The sequence below is a fragment of the Coregonus lavaretus genome (assembly GCF_964263955.1).
Source record: "Coregonus lavaretus genome assembly, chromosome: 8".
NCBI lineage: Eukaryota > Metazoa > Chordata > Actinopteri > Salmoniformes > Salmonidae > Coregonus > Coregonus lavaretus.
The window spans coordinates 34,599,281-34,626,539 of record NC_139995.1 but is presented as its reverse complement, the minus strand read 5'-3'; the positions used below and the strand labels follow the sequence as shown (position 1 = coordinate 34,626,539).

General features: G+C 44.2%; 1 protein-coding gene across 2 annotated transcripts in view; it reads right to left on the bottom strand.

Moving 5' to 3' along the window:
- Positions 1-27,259, bottom strand: part of LOC311133467 (retinoic acid receptor gamma-like) — an 80,371-nt gene that overhangs the window by 44,164 nt on the left and 8,948 nt on the right. Inside the window, exon 2 of one of the 2 annotated variants that reach the window (XM_084166946.1) lies at positions 21,514-21,767. In XM_084166946.1, coding sequence (XP_084023072.1) covers positions 21,514-21,682 — 169 coding nt within the window. In that variant the 5' untranslated portion in view covers positions 21,683-21,767. Of the gene's footprint in view, positions 1-21,513; positions 21,863-27,259 lie in introns of both variants that reach the window. The other variant, XM_084166945.1, reaches the window with a different exon arrangement.

Sequence of the window (27,259 nt, the reverse complement as noted above, 5' to 3'; positions counted from 1 at the left end):
ACGCACCTCGTCTCCTCCTCCGTAAGTAGGCTGGATCATCCACAATCAAAGTGTAACACCCACCTAGAAATTATGTAATGTAGCTAGGTAGCCAATATGTGATGTGCAGCTGGCATCGAATGTTGCTAGCTAGCTAGCTAGCAAGATGTTGAAGAATTTAATTCACCCTGCAAAAATGAATGAAGGATCCAGCTATGGTGGTAAGTCGTGAAATGTCTGACTACTGCAGTACTGCTTGTCCATGTACTAGCTAACCGCAACAAGCCCAGACAACCTAGCTAAATGTTGTGTCAGCATCCAGCAGTGACCAGCTGGTGGTTTCATAGTAACAGCATCACCAGCCCGAATACTAATTGAGCTGGCACCAGTTGAGAAACTGGACTGTGTTGGCCCGGGTTTCCCTTGACCCAGCTCAAATTTGAGAATTCCATTTGAGCCAGCCCTAATTTTAAGTGCCAGTGGAAACGGGGCTTAAAAGTGCCAGAAAAGACCACCACACCTCGACAGTCTGGAACAGTCCCCTACAAGGCGAGCCTCTGCCATTCCTTCACATCGCAGTCCACATCTTTCCAGGAATTGGACAGGTGGAACAAAAAGCCGGTAATGTGAATGCATCATTCAAATACCATTAGCCAGCTAACTAGCTAGCTAGCTAGTTAACTAGCCAAGCCAAATAAACGGACTTGCCGTCATTAGGCCTGCAACTCCGTGGTTTACCACCAGATATTTCAGATCAACCCTTATTAAGTTAACAAAAACTAAAAAAGTTTATTGAAAAATGTAATTAAAAACACTTAAAAATAAATATGTACAATGTTTACAGAGCTCTTTGCCTAGGCGTCCTCATGGCATCATGGGAACCACTGAACCATGTTTCACCTGGCTGCCAATTCCTGATCATTTGAGGAGTCGCCTGAAGCGTGAGAGGAATGGGAGATAGAGGAATACAGCAGAACTGAGTCAGAGGGCTTGTAGTGAGGATGACTGGCTCCTATTCTGAACTCTGTTACACAGGGTGGAAGAGGAGAAGTCCATTGGCTATAAGACTCAGGCTGTTTCCAAGACTTGCCCTCTACAAGATCATCAGTAGACTCCATCACCATCATCTACCCTCCTCCAGTGTTGTAGACTAGCACTCGGCCTCGAGACCACATATTGAGTGTCTCGGTCTTGTCTCGTGTCAGATTTATTTTTACTCGTTTTGGATACATTTTTACTCAGTCTAAACTCGGTCTCAGACAATGAGGACATGTAATTTCTTGCCAGACCAACTGAGACAAGCGGTGTGAAAAACTCCTAATTATCAGCTCTCATTCAGTCAGCCCATAAAACCGCTTCGCCAGGCCAAATATCCACACTCCTTTCATGATACATTAATATATTTTCGACTATTGAAACCAGGACTTCCTACTTTCCTCGTAACATTACTGTCCTTTACTTTCGTTGAAAAATATCCTCAAACTTTGTCTTGCTTGTCAGAATTTCCTTGATTTGCTGGTAGGGAAGAGTGGGGGACATTGTTTGAAAGTTGCACCCTCACTGTTAGTAAGGGGAGACTGGGGGAAATTGTAACATATTTTGTATTTTTATCCATTATAGACTTGTTTGGGTTAGTGATAATTTGTAGATTGGCTCTCTATTTGCCCTCAGCATGCATTTTTTTCTCCACTATTCTAAATGTCTAAAGAATCCATATGTTCATCTGAAATATGAACAAATAAATACTGGACATTTTGAACTCTTATTATTTGGGACAATTTGACACAATTACAACCATGGTCTTGAATTGAACTCGCATTTTTCTGGTCTCAGTCTTGACTTGGTCTTGGACCCCTCGACTCCCTCCCAGTCTTGGACTTGACTTGGACTCAATTTGCTCCGGTCTTTGTCTTCAATCGGTCTCGCTTTAGGTTGTCTCGAACACAACATTTTTCAACCAGGATTTAATTAACTTACTTACATTATACAATTATCTTTCTCTATATACACATTCCATATCCATCTCTTGAGCACACACACACACACACACACACACATACACAAACAGGCCTCTGCTGGTTGATGGCTGGGACCAGACCCAAAATTCCACATCCTATTTTATATTAAAAAAATAATTAGACACAATGTGTTGTTTGTCCTGGGCCCCTTCAGTACTACAGTAACCTTTACTTTTGGGCCATCCTGTTTTTTCTATCAAAATGTGACATTCATTTGAAATGCTTCGTCTTCCATCTCTGACCACTTCCTACCAGACCGCCTATAAGAGGCAAAATTCCTCCAAGAACAACAAGCTTATATGACAGCAGAACGTGTGTGTGTGTCTGTGTGTGTCCGTCTGTGTCTGTGTGTGTGTGTGTGTGTGTGTGTGTGTGTGTGTGTGTGTGTGTGTGTGTGTGTGTGTGTGTGTGTGTGAATGTGTGTTTTTGTGTGTGTGTGTGTGTGTGTGTGTTAGTATTTATGTACAGACTTGGTTGTATAATTGTACCCTTCCACATCCACAAGTGGCAGCAGAGAGTGCTCTAGGCCTATCTGATATTTGGTCAAACTATCATGTTGTTGATAATAAATGCTATCCTGTGTGAGAAACAGTGATTTGCGATTTTATTAACCTTTACACAAACAACATATTTCAGATATCATTTGTTTTCACTCTTGAATGCCATATTATTGACAGGCTTAGTAATGCTGTATAATTTTATTGACTTCTCTTGAGGATACATCAAATCTCCATTTAGCTCAATTTCTCCACACATTTGAAGTATAGTAGGCCTAAAGGTGCACTGCATATGAACTGTTTGGAAAGGACTATGCGGGTTGTAAAAATGAACAGGCTTTTCAGTTGAGAACTAAATGATTCTATCAGATTTTCCGACCAGATAAAGTTGTGGGTTAGGATTCAAGTCTGTTTGGTGCACATGTTTAAGTCACATACTATGGATCCATATTCAAGACAAAGAGATACTGGGCAAAAACTGGTTGAATCAACGTTGTTTCCATGTCATTTCAACCAAGAAAATCTATGCGATGACGTGGAAAACTGATTGGATTTGCAAAAAGTCAATGTAAGGTCATTACAGATTTCTTTCACCCAACTTTTAACCTAAATCCATTAACATGGTGACATTTGGTGTTTGACAACAACCAAATGTAAATCAAACTGACGTCTGTGCCCAGTGGGTTTTCTTAGTCATAAAGCGAGACGAGATGGGCAAACATTCTGTAGTTGAACAAATTTTCAAAGGAAAGGCAACTTATTTATAAGCTAGAAGTTCAAGGTAAGAGATAATTGCAAATTAATTAAAATGACAGCTTAGAAGAAAATCTGGCTCAACAAAACTAAGTCTATGCATAGCTTCCAAGTGGACACTAAACTAAAATACGCATATTTTCTGAGGCTGCATATCACAAATACCAAATGTCTTAATGCCATATCCTGACTGAACCCTAAACCAACCCCCCAACATCTGGCTGTTTAAGCCAGTGATTCTCAAACCTCTCCTTGGGGACCCCCAGAAGTTTCACAATTTTGTTGTAGCTCTGAGCTAGTTCACCTGATTCATGTGGTCAATGACTTGATGATTAGTTGACAAGTTGAATCAGGTGTGCTAGCTTTAGAATACATGGAACGTTTGGGGGTCCCCGAGAAGAGGTTGGAGAACCACTGGTTTAGGCAGCCAGGGCTAACTTGACCCCACTATCAAACCAAAATATCCACCCTGGCCTCAGAGCCATACGAAATATACTTTACGTACTTCTGAGCACCTCCAAGACATATAATACCTACTAATTGTTACGTTACTTGAGAGAAACAAAAGTAAGGAGGTTGGTCAGGGGGTGAAGGTAATACGCAACCGTCTAGGAATCCAAAGGTTGCGTGTTCGAGTCCCGTCTGGGACAATTGTAGCATTTTAGCTAGCCTTTCCCCTTATTCTAAACTCAACCCAATTCACCTAACCTGCTACCTAAATTCACCTAACCTTTGTCGTTTTAGTTCTCCTAACCTTTGTCATTAGTTCCCCTAACCGCAAACGTAAATTCTCCCCATAATTCTCCTTTGTTGTTACAGCGCAACAAGCAACCTTCTCTCAGATAAAGACGTGCAATACCATACGTCCTCCAAGTTGTATGATAAGTTACTTCATCCAATTCGTATGCTATTGTACGACCGGTTAAGACGTATGATACCATTAGGGAAAATTCTGTCGGAAGTGAGCTGGAAACCGGAGTGTTGCTGGTATCATTGCCTGTTGTTGTGCCCTTGAGCAAGGCACTTAACCCCCCACAACAACTCCCAGAGGGCGCCCAGTGTGGCAGCACCTTGCACCTCTCCAAAACCTGTATATGTATGTGTGTCTTTCGTAGGGGTTGGGTTAAACGCGGAAATACAATTTTGGTTGGTAAATGTTATAACTTTTCTATTTGTAATAACTTTGCATGTTTTATGTAATAAACCCGGCAAATGAAATAACTTGCTGGTAAACGTAATAAAATGTTGAATGGTAAACTTTTTCCGCTAAATGTAAGAATTATTACATTAACCAGTGGTTATTATATTAACCGGTGAGTAACAACTTTTTTATGAATGATGTAATAACTTCAACCAATCATGTAATAACAAACCAAAAGCAATGTTTGTATGTACTACTTCCCTCAATTTGATGCACATACCACCACCCACTCCCAATCACAACACAAACAAACTCATGCACATTATATAGGAATACTCATACATAGACACTCACAAGCACAGTCACACACACACACACACACACACAATTTACTTGATTATTATTAATCAAGCTTATTATTATTTTATCCGGTGGGTATTACGTTATCATTTCAGTAGCAACTCCTTTTATCAATAAAATAATAACTTCAACCGATCATGTAATAACATACCAAAATCAATTTCTTTATGCATTATTTCCCTTATTTTGATGGACATGGAATAGTCCCAAAGGTGCAAAACCCATCAATCTGGCACTCCTGGCAGGCTCAAGTAAACGCTCAAAGTATTTGAACGATTTCAAATCTGGATGGCAGATCTGGATGGCACCAGGGCAATTGGTGTCATTTTAACATGTTAAGTTAACTTGCCTGAAACCTGAAGCTCCACAAACTAACACCATGGCTTAAGCTCAGCAGAGACTGATCCCTTGTGCTGCGCAGAACTAAACCAGTAGGTAACACCAGTAACCAGATATTTCTACTATAAAATAACTTATAATACTATAATGAAAACAGGACTTTTGTTTTGAAGATTACATATTGATGTTTAATGTGGTATGAACATAGAGAATGATAGAGGCCTCTAGTGGCCAAAAGGCCATTTTAGCATGGGCAGTGCCATTGAGTGTTTCCGCCATGCTTCCGCCATTTTAAAGTAGTCTAAGTAGTCAACTGGGTGGGGATTCCTATGGGTTGCAGCCTCAATGGCGCTGCCCATGCTGTCACAGATGCTATAATGGCACAGATATAAAGAGGCGTCCTCCATCTATCTCTATGGGTATGAAGGTTATGATTAATGATATTGGAACATTCATGAAGGGGTTATGAATGATTTCATAAAGGTGTTATCATTGCATATGAATACCCCCTTAGGTGTTGCTAAAACACACATACTGGTATATACCCACACATACAGACTCAACCTGTATTACAAACACACGCATGCACACACACTCACAGGAACATGACAAAATAACACACACACATATTCAGGCAACATTTTATAATGAAAACATTTAGTTGTCACTGTCCCCAAACCTATGACACACTAAACACAGAACATGCTTGGAGAAGGACAGGGTCAGCCTTGCCCTTGTAGCAGTTAAGGGGCAACGTGCCTTACTCATGGCCACCAATGCAGTAGGGGATAGCACCTGAAAAGTGATGTAGGTGTAATTAAACTTGACTGAGACCTAAAGATTTGAATAAGCTCCCTGCGCTAATGACTACGGTTAACCTTAGCAGGGTAACACAGTCTTGTGGCCCGCAGGAGACCTAGGTTAGACAGTCGGTCACATTGGTGCTGTGACCTGGATAGGTATCTGTGAGGAGGTGAAATGGATGGTGTAGTGTAATGAAGGTGGTTCTATAAACCATGGTTGAGGCTATAGTTGAGGCTATACATTGTTTGGAGTATGGAGTAAAAATATATTTTATAATGATAGTCCCCACAAGGTCAAATGCTATTTCTAGAGGGTTTAAGGTTAAGGTTAGAATTAGTGTTAGGGTTAGATTTAGGGTTAAGGTTAGGGTTAAGGTTAGGGTTAGGTTTAGGTTTACGGTTAGGGATTAGGGAAAATAGGTTTTTGAACGGGACTGAATTGTGTGTCCCCACAAGGTTAGTTATACAATACTGTGTGTGTGTGTGTATGACTGTGCATGTGTGTACATTTCAATGTGTGCTTGTGAGTATCTATGTCTAAGTATTCCTGTATGATGTGCATGAGTTTGTTGGTGTTGTAGGCCTAATTGGCAGCGGGTGGTGGTATGTGCATCTAATTGAGCGAAGTGGTACATTATCCAAGATAGTGTAGGAGCGCAGTTGTGTATTATGTTGTGTCCTCGTGTAAATAGCCAGATTATTATTATTTATTTTTTTCGTATATATTTCTCCCTCACTTTCCATCCTTTAACTAAATATACTTTCCTGCAACTCGCCTCACCCAATGTGGAACGGATTCTATTATTTCTTTATTTTTATCAAGAACCTACGGCTGAAACTAGCCAGCTAGCCAGCTAACTAGCTACTTGCTATTAGCCACCGTTAGCGGTCTTCACCACTGTCCGTGGCCTGCACTACCTACCAGCCAGCTCTAGCCTGGACAATTATCGGCCAGTCTGCACAGCGTGCTATCGACCCAGAGCATATCGGATTTTCTGCCGGAATCACTGAATCACTGGACCTTAACACCGGATCATCGCAACTAGCTAGCTGCAACCGAATAGCTGATGTTGGCTAATCACCACTGTCCCGACGCACCAGTTAGCCTTGAGCTAGCCTCGAGCCAGGCCCATCTCCCGGCTATCTACCTCTCTGTCAACCGGACGGGACCTCCTAGTGTCGACACGTAATCGTCTGATGTGGTTTCAACAGGCTTCCCGTTGCGACGATCACGAAGATCCATCTGCTAGCCCCGGCCCGCTAGCATGCGCAATCAACAGCCGTGCCTCCTGCTCGCCTGTGCTGTAGCATCCTACGAACTGCTCCCGGACTTACCTATTGCTGTTCACTGGACCTTATGATCACTCAGCTACACAGCTGATGCCTGCTGGACTGTTCCTTTACACGGTACCATATCCTGTTTATCTGTTTAGCCTCAGCCCAAACTTTCGGCGCGATTACCAGTTGTTGTCTTAGCCCTCTCAAATAACACCTGTGATTGCATTATGCCTCTCTCCCATGTAAATATGCCTAGCCTATTGCTGTTTGGGTTAGTTCTTATTGTACTATTTCACTGTAGAGCCCCCAGTCCCGCTCAACCAGCCTCACTGTAGAGCCCCTTTTTTGTCCCACCCCCCATACACGCGGAAACCGGCTCAATCGGTACCTCCAGTGATGCTATCTCTTTCATCGTTACCCAATGCTTAGGTGTACCTCCACTGTACTCATATCCTTCCATATCCTTGTCTGTACATAATGCCCTGAATCTATTCTACAACGCCCGGAAATCTGCCCCTTTTATTCTATGTACCCAACGCACTAGAAGACCAGTTCTTAAAGCCTTTAGCCGTATCCTTATTCTATTCCTCTGGTGATGTAGAGGTTAACCCAGGCCCTGTAGCCCCCAGTATCATTTGTTGACTTCTGTAACCGTAAAAGCAGTTTCTTGCATGTTAACATCAGAAGCCTCCTCCCCAAGTTTGAGTTATTCACTGCGTTAGCACACTCTGCCAACCCTGATGTTCTAGCAGTGTCTTAATCCTGGCTTAGGAAGGCCACCAAAAATTGAATTACAACATTTTCGGTCTAGATAGAACTGCCAAAGGGGACGGAGTTGCAATCTACTGTAGATATAGCCTGCAGAGCTCTATCATACTATCCAGGTCTGTGCCCAAACAGTTTGAGCTTCTACTTCTAAAAATACACCTTTCCAGAAATAAGTCTCTCACTGTTGCCGCTTGCTACAGACCCCCCTCAGCCCCCAGTTGTGCCCTGGACACCATATGTGAATTGCTTGCCCCCCATCTATCCTCAGAGTTCATACTGCTTGGTGACCTAAACTGGGATATGCTTAACACCCCGTCCGTCCTACAATCTAAACTAGATGCCCTCAAGCTCACACAAATTATCAAGGAACCTACCAGGTACAACCCTAAATCCGTAAACATGGGCACCCTCATAGATATCATCCTGACTAATGTACCCTCTAAATACACCTCCGCTGTCTTCAACCAGGATCTCAGCGATCACTGCCTCATTGCCTGCGTCCGTAATGGGTCCGCGGTCAAACAACCACCCCTCATCACTGTCAAACGCTCCCTAAAACACTTCAGCAAGCATGCCTTTCTAATTGACCTGGCCCGGGTATCCTGGATGGATATTGACCTCATTCCGTCAGTAGAGGATGCCTGGATGTTCTTTTTCAAAAGTGCTTTCCTCTCCATCTTAAATAAGCATGCCCCATTCAAAAAATTCAGAACTAAGAACAGATATAGCCCCTGGTTCACCCCAGACTTGACTGCCCTTGACCAGCACAAAAACATCCTGTGGCGTACTGCATTAGCATCGAACAGCCCCCGCGATATGCAACTTTTCAGGGAAGTCAGGAACCAATATACACAATCAGTTAGGAAAGCTAAGGCTAGCTTTTTCAAACAGACATTTGCATCCTGTAGCATTTACTCCAAAAAGTTTTGGGACACTAAAGTCCATGGAGAATAAGAGCACATCCTCCCAGCTACCCACTGCACTGAGGCTAGGAAACACTGTCACCACCGATAAATCTACGATAATCGAGAATTTCAATAAGCATTTTGCTACGGCTGGCCATGCTTTCTACCTGGCTACCCCTACCCCGGCCACCAGCTCTGCACTCTCCGCTGCAACTTGCCCATGCCCCCCCAGCTTGCCAATGCCCCCCTAGCTGATTTTTACATTTACATTTTAGTCATTTAGCAGACGCTCTTCTCCAGAGCGACTTACAGTTAGTGAGTGCATACATTTTTCATACTGTCACCTCCTGATGTCCTGAAAGAGCTGCAACATCTGGACCCCTACAAATCAGCTGGGCTAGAAAATCTGGACCCTTTCTTTCTAAAATTAGCCGCCGAAATTGTCGCAACCCCTATTACTAGCCTGTTCAACCTCTCTTTCGTATCGTCTGAGATCCCCAGAGATTGGAAAGCTGACGCGGTCATCCCCCTCTTCAAAGGGGGTGACACTCTAGATCCAAACTGTTACAGACCTATTTCCATCCTGCCCTGCCTTTCGAAAGTATTTGAAAGCCAAGTTAACAAACAGATCACCGACCATTTCGAATCCCACCGTACCTTCTCCGCTATGCAATCTGGTTTCCGAGCTGGTCATGGGTGCACCTCAGCCACGCTCAAGGTCCTAAATGATATAATAACCACGATCGATACTAGACAGTACTGTGCAGCCGTCTTCATCGACCTGGCCAAGGCTTTTGACTCTGTCAATCACCGCATTCTTATTGGCAGACTAAATAGACTTGGTTTCTCAAATGACTGCCTCGCCTGGTTCACCAACTACTTCTCAGATAGAGTTCAATGTGTCAAATCGATGGGCCTGTTGTCTGGACCACTGGCAGTCTCTATGGGGGTGCCACAGGGTTCAATTCTCGGGTCGACTCTATTCTCTGTGTATATCAATGATGTCGCTCTTGCTGCTGGTGACTCTCAGATCCACCTCTACGCAGACGACACCATTTTGTATACATCTGGCCCTTCATTGGACACTGTGTTAACAAGCCTCCAAACGAGCTTCAGTGCCATACAACACTCCTTCCGTGGCCTCCAATTGCTCTTAAACACTAGTAAAACTAAATGCATGCTCTTCAATCGAACACTGCTTGCACCCGCCCGCTCGACTAGAATCACTACTCTCGGCGGGTCTGACTTGTGGACAACTATAATATGTGGACAACTACAAATACCTAGGTTTCTGGTTAGACCATAAACTCTCCTTCCAGACTCACATTAAGCATCTACAATCCAAAGTTAAATCTAGAATCGGCTTCCTATTTTGCAACAAAGCCTCCTTCACTCATGCTGCTAAACATGCCCTCGTAAAACTGACTATCCTACCGATCGTTGACTTTGGCGATGTCATTTACAAAATAGCTTCCAACACTCTACTCAGCAAATTGGATATAGTCTATCACAGTGCCATCCGTTTTGTCACCAAAGCCCCATATACTACCCACCATTGTGACCTGTACACTCTCGTTGGCTGGCCCTCACTACATATTCACTACATAGGGCCTCCTGTTGCTCAGTTGGTAGAGCATGACGCTTGCAACGCCAAGGTTGTGGGTTCGATTCCCACGGGGGGCCAGTATGGAAAATGTATGCACTCACTAACTGTAAGTCGCTCTGGATAAGAGCGTCTGCTAAATGACTAAAATGTAAAATGTAATATTCGTCGCCAAACCCACTGGCTCCAGGTCATCTATAAATCACTTCTAGGAAAATCCCCGCCTTATCTTAACACCCACCCGTAGTATGCGTTCCAGCAGGTATATCTCACTGGTCATCCCCAAAGCCAACACCTCCTTTGGGCGCCACTCCTTCCAGTTCTCTTCTGCAAATGACTGGAACGAACTGCAAAAATCTCTGAAGCTGGAGACACTTATCTCCCTCACTAACTTTAAGCATCAGTTGTCAGAGCAGCTTACCGATCACTGCACCTGTACACAGCCCATCTGTAATTAGCCCACCCAACTACCTCATTGTCACGCCCTGACTCTGGGGGCTCTTATTTGTTGAGTCAGGGTGTGTATTTTCTATGTGGTGATTGTCTATGTTGTATATTCTAGTATTTGTATTTCTATGTTGGCCGGTGTGGTTCCCAATCAGAGGGAGCTGTCGCTCGTTGTCTCTGATTGGGGACCATACTTTGGCAGCCTATTGGCACTAGTGGGTTGTGGGATCTTGTTCCGTGTGAGGTATGTTGTTTGTGTACCTTGGACTTCACGTTTCGTTTCTTATTTTGTTGTTGTGTTTATAAGTCAAATAAACATGTATGCATATCACGCTGCGCCTTGGTCTGACCCGTCAACGATCGTGACAGAAGATCCCACCAAACGAGGACCAAGCAGCGTGCCCAGGAGGAGCGAATAGCCATGGCACAGGTGGGCAAATTGGGGTCATGGGAAGAGATATTCGCGGGGAAAGGGCCATGGGCGAAGGTAGATGCAAAGGAGAGGAGCAACGGCAACACGGAAGCCGGCCGAGGAGGAGGCCCGAGAAGCAGCCCCAATAAAAAAATTGGGCGGCTAAAGGGGTGGTCGGGGAGCGAGAGAGAAGAGCCCCGACCACTGCACCCGGTTGGTTTTCAGATTGGGTCCCTACGACCATGGGAAGAGGAGTGGGAACAGTATTATACTGAGGAGTCGGAGGATGACGACGACGACGAGTTTCTGTTCACTAACTCGTGGGGGCTCCCGGAGGAGTCCTCACGGGAAGAGGAGTGCCGACGACGGAGACCCGAGAGGCAACCCCAAGAACATTTTGGGGGGGGCACACGGGGTGGATGACGAGGCAGCAGGAGGCCGTGGAAGGGCGAATCTGCAGGTTAGGAGAGGAGGCCACCATGTTACGGGGGCTATTGGTTCAGAGGGAGCAGGAGTTATTCGGTCAGAGGGAGGTGCTACAGGAGGCTAAAAGGGAGAAGGAAAGTGTAGAGGCACGGCGAGAGGAGCTGGTTAGGCAGCAGAAGGAGCAGGGGTTAATAAAGGAACCTAGTCCCGCTCCTCGCACTAAGGCAGTGGTGCGTGTCGCCAGTCCGGTCCGGTCCGTTCCTGCTCCCCGCACTAAGCAAGTGGTGCGTGTCGCCAGTCCGGTCCGGCCCGTTCCTGCTCCCCGCACTAAGCTAGTGGTGCGCGTCACCAGCCCGGCCGGGCCTGTTCCTGCCCCTCGCACCAAGCCAGTGGTGCGCGTCGCCAGCCCGGCCCGGCCTGTTCCTGCCCCTCGCACCAAGCTAGTGGTGCGCATCGCCAGCCCGGCCCGGCCTGTTCCTGGCCCTCGCACCAAGCCAGTGGTGCGCATCGCCAGCCCGGCCCGGCCTGTTCCTGCCCCTCGCACCAAGCCAGTGGTGCGTGTTGCCGGCCCGGCCTGTTCCTGCCCCTCGCACCAAGCTAGTGGTGCGCGTCGCCAGCCCCGCCCGGCCTGTTCCTGCCCCTCGCACCAAGCCAGTGGTGCGCGTCGCCAGCCCGGTCCGGCCTGTTCCTGCTCCTCGCACCAAGCCAGTGGTGCGTGTGTCCAGTCCGGCATGGCCCGTGCCTGTTCCACCGGTGCCTGGTTCGGCACCGGTCAGCTGCTCCACTCCGGAGCCAGAGCAATCAGCTTCACCGGGGTCCAGTCCAGCTCCGGTCAGCGGTTCTACTCCGGAGCCAGAGCAGTCCGCTCCACCGGTGCCTGATCCAGCTCCGGTCAGCGGCTCCACTCCGGAGCCAGAGCAGTCCGCTCCACCCCGGTCCAGTCCAGATCCGGTCAGCGGCTCCACTCTGGAGCCAGAGCAGTCCACTCCGCCGGTGCCCAGTCCAGCTCCGGTCAGCGGCTCCAGCCCGGAGCCTGAGCAGTCCGCTCCACCGGTGCCTGGTCCAGCTCCGGTCAGCGGCTCCAGTCCAGACCCAGACGTCAGCCCCTCTCCAGGTTCGGGGTCTCCCACACCAGGGTCCAGACAGGGCTTGGAGTATAGTGGGAGGAAGGAGAGGGGAAGCAACACGCCGAGGTCTAGACCAGACCAGGGGCGCAACAGGGAGGCGAAGAGTGAGAGGTCGTCACGCCCTGAGCCGGATCCGCTTCCGAGGTGGAATGCCCACCCGGCCCCTACCCTGTTATGTATATGTTGTGCGGTCGGAGTCCGCACCTTTGGGGGGGGGGTACTGTCACGCCCTGACTCTGGGGACTCTTATTTGTTGAGGCAGGGTGTGTATTTTCTATGTGGTGATTGTCTATGTTGTATATTCTAGTATTTGAATTTCTATGTTGGCCGGTGTGGTTCCCAATCAGAGGCAGCTGTCTCTCGTTGTCTCTGATTCGGGACAATACTTAGGCAGCCTATTGGCACTAGTGGGTTTTGGGATCTTGTTCCGTGTGAGGTATGTTGTTTGTGTACCTTGGACTTCACGTTTCGTTTCTTGTTTTGTCGTTGTGTTTATAAGTCAAATAAACATGTATGCATATCACGCTGCGCCTTGGTCTGACCCGTTCATCAACGACGTGACACTCATCCCCATATTGTTATTTCTTTTGCTAATTTGCACCCCAGTATCTCTATTTGCACATCATCTTCTGCACATCTATCACGCCAGTGTTAATGCTAAATTGTAATTATTTTGCACTATGGCCTATTTATTGCCTTACCTCCATAACTTACTACATTTGCACACACTGTCTATAGATTTTCTATTGTGTTTTCACTGTTTTCACTGTTATTGACTGTACGTTTTGTTTATTCCATATGTAACTCTGTGTTGTTGTTGTTTTTATCGCACTGCTTTATCTTGGCCAGGTCGCAGTTGTAAATGAGAACTTGTTCTCAACTGGCTTACCTGTTTAAATAAAGGTGAAATAAAATAAAAATAATAATAAAAAAACAGATTTTGTTATGTTTTTACATGATTGGTTGAAGTTATTACATTATTAATGAAAAAACGTTTTTACTCATAGGTTAATGTAATAACCACTGGTTGATTACATTTAGTGGAAAAAGTTATTACTTTTACCGTTCAACATTTTATTACGTTTAATGGCAAGTTATTAAATTTACCAGGTTTATTACATAAGACATTGAAAAGTTATTACAAATAAAAAAGTTATTACATTTAGTCTACCGGTGTTATTACATTTACCGTTGTTACAGACCTTGTGTGCAATTGACCAATAAAGTTATCTTAATCTTGATCTTAATATCATACTAAATGGAGTGTCACAGATTTTCATACAGAATAATACAAATTGCCCTGAGACCACGTTAAAATATCTTACTACAGTCTTTGTATTTTTCTAGGGCTATAAGTTCAAATACAATTTTACCAACATAACTGAAAAATTATATTTAAACCTTAAACAAAAATAAGCAGCCATGACTTCCTCTTGACTCCAGAGCTGTGTACACATGACACCAGCCCAGGGCTCTGGAGCAGTGGAGTGTGACCACAGCTAGGCTTATTGTCTCTTATGGCGACTAACTGACTGACTGACTGACTGACTGGGGATGCTTTAGTTCTGCATCACTTCTTTCCATCCCTCTCTTTCTCTCCCTCTCTCACTTGGACTGTATTTTGCTCTCCCTCTCTCTCTCTTTTATTCCCTCTTTCTCTATTTCTCTCTCTCTCCATTTCTCTCTCTCTCTCTCTCTCTCTCTCTCTCTCTCTCTCTCTCTCTCTCTCTCTCTCTCTCTCTCTCTCTCTCTCTCTCTCTCTCTCTCTCTGTGAGGGGCAGAGCTGAGATGTTATCAGGTATTAAATTGTGCTAATGGACTCTCTACCATTTGGTCTGAAGGCTCCAGATAATGGCAGAGATCAACAGATAACAGCCACTGTAGCCAGATTAGTTGATAATCTACCTGTTAGCTCAGAACACACATAAACGCACACGCACACACACACACACACACAAATGCACACACACACACACACACACACACACACACACACACACACACACACACACACACACACACACACACACACACACACTATACTCTGAGAGCTGTCTCTCTGAATGACACTGTGCTCAACAGGTATTTCTAAACATTATACCAGCATAGCAGATATGGGAGACTGCACCAACTTGTCTGTCTGTGTGTGTGTGTGTGTGTGCGTACCCCTGTCGTTCAGTGTCTGTGTGTGTGTGTGTCTGTCAGTGTGCTCGTCTGTCAGTGTGTGCATCTGTCAGTGTGTGCTTGCATGCATGTGTGTGTGCACGTCTGTTAGTGTCTGTGTTTGTGTGTGTGTTCTCCGCAGGATGTGTTGTCAGATTCCTCCCCAGCCCTGGCTCAGCCAGAGGGATTAGTGGGGAGTCTTCTCTACTGCGCTCTGCCTCTTCCTCAAATCCCTAGAGGATTAACTGAGTATAGGGAGGGAGGGAGGATGGGTGGGAGGGGGGAGGGGAGGGGGAGGGAGGAAGGAGAGAAGGAGGGAGGAAGGAGTGATTGACATGCAAAAGCCTGGCAAGGAAAACAGACAAGATTGGACATGGAGGACAGGGAGAGCAGAGTGGGAATCATGACTTTTTGTTTTGCAGTTTTATCACCAGTACACTGAATTGGAGGGTTGGCTACTGTATTACTGCTGTCACATAGGATTTACGATATTTAGCCTGTAAAAAAAATTGGCCAATGTTTACATGACCCCCTTACAAACAGGCCCACCTTTTATACCTCCCATGAGCATGACGGCATGCTGGGGACAGTTGTAGTAGTGGTGTACAGATGTGGGTGGGCGTCTATTTTAATAAATCCATTGAGATTTTACACCATCAAAAATAAATCCATTATTCATTTGTTTAGGCAGGTCCTAAGAAACATTGTAAGACTAATAATGTTTATTTTCAAAAGAATAGTATAGCATCATCCAAAGTAAATCAATGGTTTGTTCATTTGTTCATTAAACAGATAAGACACACCTACCTGATCACAGTCAACACACATATATTTTATAGTAAGAATACAATTCAATATAACAGAATAAAATATAACACACATTTTTCCCACACATCTTGTGTCACCGGGAATGTGTGGAACCGCTGTCATGTAAAAAGTTTTATTTTGAGCCGATGCACATGCTTTTTTGATCCACTTTTCATCTCTTTTTAGGGAGCAGGCGTAGGCTTTTACCTTCATCATGATACCGATAGAAAATAATAGCAATCCTATTTTCAAAAGTATGTGAGTCTCGTTCATATTTCACAACCTCCACTGGCTTTTGCAGTTGCCTATATGCGATTGAACAAAATAATAGGCCTACACTTGATTTAGGCTACATTATTGCATGCTAAATGTTTCTGATCAGTGGTAGATGAGCAAATTAATATATGAGCTATACCACCTCCACTTATTTACCCAGCCAGAAACCAATTCACCAAATAGCCTATACAGACGGAGTTTCTGTGAAACAAAATCACAAAAAAAGATTGCAGTTTTGAAACTGCAGTAAAAGTGCAGTAACTGCAGTTGACTGTGGTATTTTGGATGCAGTAATTGCAACATACTGCGGTTATACTGCACTCTAACTACAGTTATATTAGTGTACTACAGTTATACTGCACTCTGACTGCGATCTTTTTTCGTAACCTCAATTTAGCTAACGTTTTCCCAGCCTAATTGTAGCCTAACCAATATCCAAACGGAGATGCAGGGGATAAAGACGAGTCCCCACACTTGTCTCAAAGCAGCACGATAGCGCTGTCCCAAACAAAACGGTGCTGTCCCAATCAAAACGGTGCTGTCCCAATCAAAATGGTGACAAAGCCGCTTCAACATTATGGCTACGTTTCATACTAAGTGGTAGCCAAAACTTTACCAAAATTATTATTTTATTTATTAGAACTTTAGCAGGATGAAATCTCTTAAGTTCTAATTTTCAAGTGTCCAAATGAAGAAAATAAAAAACACAACAAACAACACTTAGTAACAAGAATAATATAGCAACTACTGTCTAATAATAATAACAATGAAATTATAAAAAATAAATGTAAGAAACGTACATTAACACCATCAAAAAGCTGGAATTGTGGACTTGGGTGGCGCATGGGTGTATGCATCTGGTTCCAACGGTTGCATGTTTGAATGCAGTGATAGAAAGTTGTTTTTGATATTTTTGTTTTAAGCCTATCCCAAACCTTAACCCTTACCTTAACCATTCAGAATTAATACCTAACCTTAAGAATTCAATGCATAAACTTAACCTTGAAACTATGCATAGAAGTAACCAAACACTTGACGTTTGGAACATCTTCGAAATTTGACATTTGAGAAACATGGATGAACTTCTAATTCTGACATGAGGCTGGGAGAGCTTGTTGCTACCCTTGGAATTTGTAATTGCTGCTGTTGTCGAAAGGAGTAGCGTGAGTCTTGTAAAGTTAGGTGTTCCTTAATACAGTATATAGGGTACAGGGAAATGTAAGTTGATACAATAAAAAATAAATAGGTACCAATGCAGTTGTCTTCTGTTTGGACGTGAAAGCCAATTTAGTGATTCAGACTTTGTGCAATGGCGTGTCTTATAATGGCATCCAAGAATAAATCTGCAAAGATTGTTATAAATTACATCTCATTCGTAAAGTACGGTCTTGGTTGTGTTTTGATAGATTATGTAACCATAGTCTAGGATAGGATCCCAGCAGTTGAGTTACTAAGGTCTTTATAATGGATACATTAAAATAATTCTTAGATCTGTATAGTAACCCAAGCTTATAGTTAATAATTTTTCTAATATAATCGAAAAAGACGGAACAAAGTTGGCGGTATGATGAAGTTGGCAGAAAAACATCTTAGTATGAAAGGGATATGAGTCATTTTGGATATAAGTGTATGCTCAATGGCCAGCTCATTGTAAGCATTACAAGCTAAACACCTTCTTCGCCCGCTTTGAGGATAACACAGTGCCACTGACGCGGCATGCTACCAAGGTCTGTGGGCTCTCCTTCTCCGTGGCTGACGTGAGTAAGACATTTAAGCGTGTTAACACTCGCAAGGCTGCTGGCACAGACGGCATCCCTAGCCGCATCCTCAGAGCATGCGCAGACCAGCTGGCTGGAGTGTTTATGGACATATTCAATCTCTCCCTATCCCAGTCTGTTGTCCCCACTTGCTTCAAGATGTCCACCATTGTTCCTGTACCCAAGAAAGCAAAGGTAACTGAATTAAATGACTATCGTCCCGTAGCACTCACTTCTGTCATCATGAAGTGCTTTGAGAGGCTAGTTAAGGATCATATCACCTCTACCTTACCTGATAACCTAGACCCACTTCAATTTGCTTACCACCCCAATAGATCCACAGATGATGCAATCGCCATCGCACTGCACACTGCCCTATCCCATCTGGACAAGATTAGTACCTACACTACCGTTCCAAAGTTTGGGGTCACTTAGAAATGTCCTTGTCTTCGAAATAAAAGCATTTGTTTTGTCCATTAAAATAACATCAAATTGATCAGAAATACAGTGTAGACATTGTTAATGTTGTAAATGGCTATTGTAGCTGGAAACAGCAGATTTTTTATGGAATATCTACATAGGCGTACAGCGGCCCATTATCAGCAACCATCAGTCCTGTGTTCCAATGGCACATTGTGTTTGCTAATCCAAGTTAATCATTTTAAAAGGCTAATTGATCATTAGAAAACCTTTGCAACTCTGCCTAAGTCAGCATCCCGGAGTCGCCTCTTCACTGTTGACATTGAGACTGGTGTTTTGCGGGTACTATTTAATGAAGCTGCCAGTTGAGGACCTGTGAGGCGTCTGTTTCTCAAACTAGACACTCTAATGTATTTGTCCTCTTGCTCAGTTGTGCACCGGGGCCCCCCACTCCTCTTTCTATTCTGGTTAGAGACAGTTTGTGCTGTTCTGTGAAGGGAGTAGTACACAGCGTTGTACGAAATCTACAGTTTCTTGGCAATTTCTTGCATGGTATAGCCTTAATTTCTCAGATCAAGGATAGACTGATGAGTTTCAGAAGAAAGTTATTTGTTTCTGGCCATTTTGATCCTGTAATCGAACCCACAATTGCTGATGCTCCAGATACTCAACTAGTCTCAATAATGGCAGTTTTATTGCTTCTTTAATCAGCACAACAGTTTTCAGCTGTGCTAACATAATTGCAAAAGGGTTTTCTAATGATCAATTAGCCTTTTAAAATGATTAACTTGGATTAGCAAACACAATGTGCCATTGGAACACAGGACTGATGGTTGCTGATAATGGGCCTCTGTACGCCTATGTGGATATTCCATAAAAAATCTGCCGTTTCCAGCTACAATAGCCATTTACAACATTAACAATGTCTATACTGTATTTCTGATCAATTTGATGTTATTTTAATGGACAAAAAATTGCTTTTCTTTCGAAAACAATGACATTTCTAAGTGACCCCAAACTTTTGAATGGTAGTGTATGTAAGAATGCTGTTCATTGACTATAGCTCAGCATTCAACACTATAGTACCCTCCAAGCTCATCATTAAGCTCAGGGCCCTGGGTCTGAACCCCGCCCTGTGCAACTGGTTCCTTGACTTCCTGACGGGCCGCCCCCAGGTGGTGAAGGTAGGAAACAACACCACCACTTCGCTAATCCTCAACACAGGGGCCCCACAAGCGTGCGTGCTCAGCCCCCTCCTGTACTCCCTGTTCACCCATGACTGCGTGGCCACAGCGCCTCTTCAACCTCAGGTGGCTGAATACATTTATCTTGGTACCTAAAACACTCACACATTTTTACAGATGCACAATTGAGAGCATCCTGTCGGGCTGTATCACCGCCTGGTACGGCAACTACCTGCCCTCCAGGACACCTACAGTACCCGATGTCACAGGAAGGCCAAAAAGATCATCAAGGACAACAACCACCTGAGCCACTGCCTGTTCACCACCCTATCATCCAGAAGGCGAGGTCAGTACAGGTGCATCAAAGCTGGGACAGAGAGACTGAAAAACAGCTTCTATCTCAAGGCCATCAGACTGTTAAATAGCCATCACTAGGCGGCTTCCACCCGGTTACTAGGCTGCTTCCACTAGGCTGCTGCCCTATATACATAGACTTGGAATCACTGGCCACTTTAATAATGGAACACTAGTCATTTTAATAATGTTTACATATTTTTGCTTTACTCATCTCATATGTATATACTGTATTCTATTCTATTCTACTGTATTTTAGTCTATGCCACTCCGACATTGCTCGTCCTAAAATTTATGTATTTCTTAATTCCATTCTTTGTGTGTATTGTGTTTATTGTTGTGAATTGTTAGATATTACTGCACTATTGGAGCTAGAAACACAAGCATTTTGCTACACCCGCAATAACATCTGCTAAATATGTGTATGTGACCAATACAATTAGATTTTATTTGATTAATGTAGTACTATTCAATAGTTATACTGTATAGTTAGGGAGTTTTTCCTGACCCTCCAACCTGACCAAGAAAAACTCTGGGTACTATTATGAAATTGTATCAACTTAACTCAATAGTTTCAAGTTATACTAGTTGGTATTTAAGTAGTGTCAACAATGATGAGTGTTGAATTAACTCAAATGTTAGTCAGTACAGAATACTCAACCTTTTATGCTTTCAAACTCAAACAGTTCAAGGCAATTGGTTCCCTCAAACCATTTGAGTTAAAAGGACTCATTATTCCAAGTCCATTGCAACTTACTCTAAAACTTAGTCCTTAACTTTGTCCAGTAAAACGTTCTAGTAGTGTTACATTTTTCTTTGTTCTCTCCAGCAGTGCCTCAGCATCCATCTGTCATTGATCTGAGTTCCTCTCCAGGCCTCATTCCTACAGTATTGACGCCTGTGTGTTTCATGTGGTTAGAGTCAGAGCCAGGGCACTAATAACAGAGCAGGCAGGGACATATTTCCACTGCTCATACTCACACAGCTCTGTCTCTAAATGTCTGCTGGAGAAGAACAGGGGCAAGGAAATTACTGTATATTGGGACTGCTGGATGTGTGTGTGTCAGACTCTCTCTCATGTTTTAACTTGATTCACCTCTGTGTGCAGTGCCATTTTATAAAGGGGCCCTTGTTCTGCCTGCTGGTATTCCAGACCAGAGAGAGGCCAGGCTGGCCCCGGCCCTGTACCCTGCCAACCCACCGCCAGCCCACACCCCGCTGCCTGCCTGCTTTACCACATGGAAAAACCCTGCTTTCCTGGAAGGGCCATGCCACTTTTCTACACTTATAGTTATACTTAATCTCTCTTTCTCTCTGGCTTTATTGTTTTTCTCTCTCTCTCTACTTGTCCTTCTCTTTCTTTAGGGTAGGGTAATGATCACAGAGCGTTGCCACATGCTGGACCCCAACAAAGAATTCTCTGTCTGTCCGTTTTTGTATCTTTCTTTTGGCATCCCTCTTCTATATTTATTTCACAAAGAAAAGTGAAGGGAGGGGAATTTGCTTTTTACACTTTTTAAAGCCTATGGTAAACTCCTAAAACCATCCCAACCCAAGATTAAGAGTTGTAACTGAGTAACATATCACAAAAGGGTGTCTTTTTGAGTACGTTAATGTGGTGTGTGTATACATTATGTCTTGAAGATGGAGAGATGAAAAGTAGAAATGAAAATGAAACATGAGTAACAGTACTTACACAATGCAGCCATTTCTTTCGGAAGGTCCGCCCCAAAACGTCCAAAGAGGCTGCTATTGGCCAGCAGGTCGAAGGGTGAGTGGCTCCTCATGGAGTTGAAGGCGAAGGGGTAGACGGCAGGTGAGAAGCCAGTCATGTGACTCACCTGCCGTTCCCTGTTGGTTGCCATGGCGTTGAGAGGATAATTTAGGTCCAGGATAGTTCTGGTCTCCTGTCCCTCTTAGGCAGTTCTTACTGGAGCTGGTCCTGGGGGCCTGGAGAGGAAAGGGATAAGGAGGGGCGATGAGCTGAGGTGGGACCCACAGAAGAGACACCAAGCCTGTGCAATGCTGCCTCAGATCCAGGCTCTCTGGAAGGAGAGATGAGAATAGGAGGTTAGTTACAATGCCTGTCTGTTAATCGCATACAGTTTTAAGTAGGCTACACAGCACACCTACAGATGTAGGATCTTAATTTGATCACTCTTTTGTTGCTGAGAATTTTCCTGCACAGGAAACTAAAAACTTTAAATTTTTGAAAAGACTTCTAAAGTTTTTAATTTCCACTTTGAAATCTCAGACTTGATTTGCCCTAACATAAAACGTATCAACCCCTACAAAAATGCCAATGAATTATAATCCACATAATAATTTACATTTCCTGTTGCTGCAGGATTATTTTCCTGCTGTAGCAAACTGGCTCAAATTAAGATCCTAAGGGGTGGCAGGTAGCCTAGCAGTTAAGAGCGTTGGGCCAGTAACTGAAAGGGCCAGTAACCTAAATCGAATCCCCAAGTCGACTAGGTGAAAGATCTTTTGATGTGCCCTTGAGCAAGAAACTTAATCCTAATTGCTCCTGTAAATCGCTCTGGATAAGAGTGTCTGATAAATTACCAACATTTGAAACGTACACCTGTACAATCAAAATGCATCAATGCAAATATGATTGAATGAGAAGTCTGTTACAAACATGGAGGGATGGCATCGTTCATGGAGAAACTAACTGAAGAAAAAGATGGTTAGAAAGTTGAAGGAGAAGAAAAAAAGAGGAGAATGAAGGAAAAAAGGGGAAAAGAAGATAGATTGGTAGGAATATGATGAAGACAGTGGTGGGCAGAGAATGACAGCGAAAGAGGCAGAGGGAAAATAAGTCCAAACTAGGGCTGAGAGGATGAGACAAAGAGAGAAGTCTAATTTCTGTAATTTTTTTAAAGTGCAAAAGAGTGCAATGCCATACATCGGCTCAACTCCACCATAAAGAGTCTCTGTGTTCTCTCTGCCAGCCTGAAATTATGGCCACTCTGCCCAGGGAACTGTGCCCAACACATGGGCACACTTAACCCATTACAACATGGATGCTTTTTCCCCCTCTTCTAAGGCCAACCTTCATGATAGCCCAAGACACGTGATTCTGTAAAATCTGGATATTTTCATGTTGAGGTCAAGTGGTCAGGGAAAAACTGTTGATTTTGATCTCTCTCTCCCCCCTCTCTCTCTCTCTCTCTCTCTCTCTCTCTCTCATCTCTCTCTCTCTCTCTCTCTCTCCTCTCTCTCTCTCTCTCTCTCTTCTCTCTCTCTCTCTCTCTCTCTCTCTCTCTCTCTCTCTCTCTCTCTCTCGTCTCTCTCTCTCTCTCTCTCTCTCTCTCTCTCTCTCTCTCTCTCTCTCTCTCTCTCCCTCTCTCTCTCTCTCTCTCTCTCTTTCTCTCTCCCTCCCTAGTGTCTCTCTGGTGTTCCATCCACCCCCCACAGAGTGATGTGATGAGTGGGGTCACATTCTCTCTGGTGGAGCTGTGGTAAACACACAGGAGCCAAAGAACGCAGTGTTTTTTGGGGCCTGCTGCAGCTTATGAATCAGAGGTAGGGGAGATGGGAGGGAGAGAGAAAGAGAGAGGAGGAGAGGGAGAGAGAGGGGGGTGAGAAGGAGAGGGAGAGAGAGGGATGAGAGAGAAAGAGAGGGAAGGGTGAGGAACTTACAGTACCATCTCAAAACAGGGAAAAACATCTCCATGTATTAAGATGTACAGTGGAAAAACACATACTCACACACACTCACTCTGCAGTGACCTGTTCCACACACTGGGGGGCACTGCAGGGGCAGTAGCATGGCATACAATGCAAGCACGCATACACGCTCATACACAAAAAGACCATAACACAACAAACACAGAAAACGCACACATGGGCACAAACACATACTCCTAATCCTTCTCTCCTTCCCTCCCCCTCTCTGTCTGTCTTTCTCTCCATCTCTCTCCCTCGTTCACAGAGCTAGTTAATTACAGCCTACTGCAGCGGGCTGCCTCAGACCACCGTTAATTTAAAGTTCCATTCCAGTAAACTGTTCCACATGTGGGGCCAGGCTGGCTGGCCAACCCAGCCACGTTACAGGAAGGACACACACACAGACACACAGCTTTATTTTCGTGAAACTTCTGGACTTTTTGGGGAGTAAAAATGTTTGACCATTAAAAATCCTATTTTCCCTAACCCCTAACCCTAACCCTACCCCTAAACCTTAACCTAACACTAACCTTAACCCTAACCCTAACATTAACCTCAAAACCCTAAACCTTAAGCTTAAATTAGCATTTGAACAAATTCAGGACATGAAAAAAGTCCCAACTTTTCAAAAACGTTATTGTTTTTCTACCTTGTCAGGACATTTGGGTGAATTATTAGGACATTGGGGACATCCTGATAAGGTAGAAAAACAAGCACATACGCACACACACACAGACAGACACGCTAGTCCATGTACCATATCATACCCATACCTAGTATACAATACATAGAGCCCTGAGTTTTTCCTGGTCAGCTAACAACCCCCTACACAATGCAGATAGCCTTACCCCTTCAACCCAATACATTCAATCCACTAAATCTACCCAGTGGATACTCTACACCCCCTATCCATACCCTGACCCATCTATCATTACCACAGCTGTCATTGATACCCTCTCTCTCTTTCCCTTCCATCTCTTCTTCCTGTTTCTATGCCCCCCCTTCTCCAATCACCTCTTCCTCCATCTCTAAACCTCCTTCTCTCAACCATTACCAATCAGTCCACGCACTACATCCCCCCTCCCTTTCTACATCTCTCATCTGCCAGGGTTTTAATCTGGTTCTCATTGTTCTGTTTGTTCCATCAGGTCTGTCATTAGGCCTAGCTCTGACCTGGCGGTTTACGGGATGTTATGGTTTTGTTCTTTTGTTTGCTTTTGTCTTGTTGTGTTCTGTTCTGAATAACCATCCCCTTAACTCATTATTCAGCAATCACACACATGCATGCACACGCAAACGAAAGCATGAACTCTGTTTTTCAAGCCATAATTCTTCTTATTGACATATTTTCTTTAAATGTTGGATCTTCAGGGGTTTCGATTCTCTGTAAGAGCCAATGTGGGCTCTGTCCTCCAAATGTTTTTACTGAGAGGGAAAAAGGCTTTTGGCCTCCAGAGACAAGAATCTCTTATAGTTCAGAAGTATGGTGGGATGGTATAAACTGGACTAGACTGATGTCCAATGTCCAAATGAAAGTAAATGGTGCAAAGACCACATCCCTTCAGACACACATACGTACTTCCGCGCACACACACGCACACACACGCACACACACACACACATTGACCCTAAGCATCCTTATGGGGAAGTGTTTGGTGGGAACAAGGGTCAGTCTGAGGCTTCATTGATATCTCAAATTGACCCTGAAGAGGTGAAGTATGGAGGAGAGATTAAGTTAATACGGGACGTGTCGAGAAGAACCACACCGCAGACAGCCCTGGTGTCGCTTCATTTCCAACAGGCTTATTCACACAATTCACTCAATAAGAATCAAGTTTCTCTCTAGTACTATGAAAGAAAGAGAAAAAGAAGGAAAGAAAGAAATAAAAGCAGGGAAGGAAAAAAAGTGGAAAGAGAGAAAGAAAGAGTTTGTTTCAGGCATCTGGAGCCTTTCCTCCATTAGTAGGAGGTGAGTAGTGTTTCATAAATTACTCCCACATTAAAAAAAGAGAGGACTGTGGTGAAGAAAGAGGGAGGGAGGACAGATGGGGTAGTGGAGTGGTGGACCAAAAAACGTACATAAAAATTAAGAAACTGTTTTATTTCCCCCAATAAACCCACAAAATAATGAGACTCCAAGCCAGGGAACAGTTTTTCTCTAATGAGTCACACCAGCCTGGGCATCCTCTCTCTCTCTCTCTCTCTTCATTCCTCTCTCTCTCTCTCTTCATTCCTCTCTCTCTCTCTTCATCCCTCTCTCTCCCTGCCTCCAGGGGGAACACACCTTGGGCAGGGCAACAAAAGCGGTGCTGTGCGTGTCTGTGCCTCCAGGACTCAATGCTGCCTTTATGGGGCTGGGTCGGGTCAGACTGGGCTGTCTGGCCCTTCTGAGAGACGCACACATACACACACACACACCACCCTGCTCTAGTGTCAGGATACCAGGGTGTGTGTGTGTGTGTGTGGAGGGGGTTAAGTTAATGGGGGCTGTCTCAGTGATCTCCTCCCCCACCATCGCCCCAAGTCCCGACCTGATTCAACCTGCCACTGCCTGAGCCACCCCCTCTTCATACACACACACACATACACACACTCACACACACTCACACACTCACACACACGCCAGAGGGGCACACAGGTGACTGACACCCCCCTTTCCAAATGGAGAGGAATTAAAAGCTATGGTGTGTGTGTGTGTGTGTTGCGGGGCTTTCCATTCCTCCATCTCTTTTCCACCAAGGCCTTTAACTGAGGGGCGGACCTCAACACACACCAAACAAACACAAATGTCTTGCCTCTTCACACTGGCTGTCTCGTGAAAATGTTTCTTTTTTATAACATTATTTGACATTGGTCTATAACTATAAAATGTATTCATATATTGTCACTTTAATGGTATACTGTAGCATAGGCTTGTTATAGCCTAGACCTGCCACTGCGTATATAACTATGACCATTGGATATGTTTCTAATCCTACTACTAATTTTCTTTACAAATAAAACAAACAATAAAAGCCAGTTAAAAAAGTTAACCACAAATAAAAGCATCCTGAAGTGTTATGAACTGCACCCGCCTCTGGTTCTTCAGGGGCCATGTACCACTGTACAGTGTAAATAGTGTTTTCCAACGGAGTTAAACCCAAACAACAGCTTGTTTCTGAGGCAAAGCGTAGACTACTCTGGGTGATTTTAAGTATCCAGCTTTCATGTGGCCAACGCAACACACTGAGTAATATGGAGGGGTGGTTTAATATGCCTCTAATTACTGACTTAAACACACACTCGCACTCGCACACGCACACACACACACACACACCAGGCCATTACTGAGGTGGGCATGCAGAGAGTGCTTTAATCAAACTCATAAAAACTGTGCTCTGTGACCCCATGGCCAGACGACTTTAGTTTCACTTTGACAAGTCCACTCTTTATTACTTATTAAATCACCTCTCTGCCTGCCAGACGTTTCACCTACTGGCTTCATGTTTTCACCTCTGTTCCATGTGTACAGTTGGATTAACAAAGTTAACTCACCTTAATTTAGAGAGAAACTCATGCAGCTCAACTATTCAACATTTTGTCCATAAATGTTCTATAGAACAAGACGGTTACGATCTAATACATTTTCCCAACTGGTATTAGAACTGATTCGAATTTCGGTTGTCCAAACTGCCAGGTCATACAGTTACTACATACAGTGTCTACATACAGTTACTACATACAGTTACTACATACAGTTGACGCACTAAGACCGATAGATGGAGAAA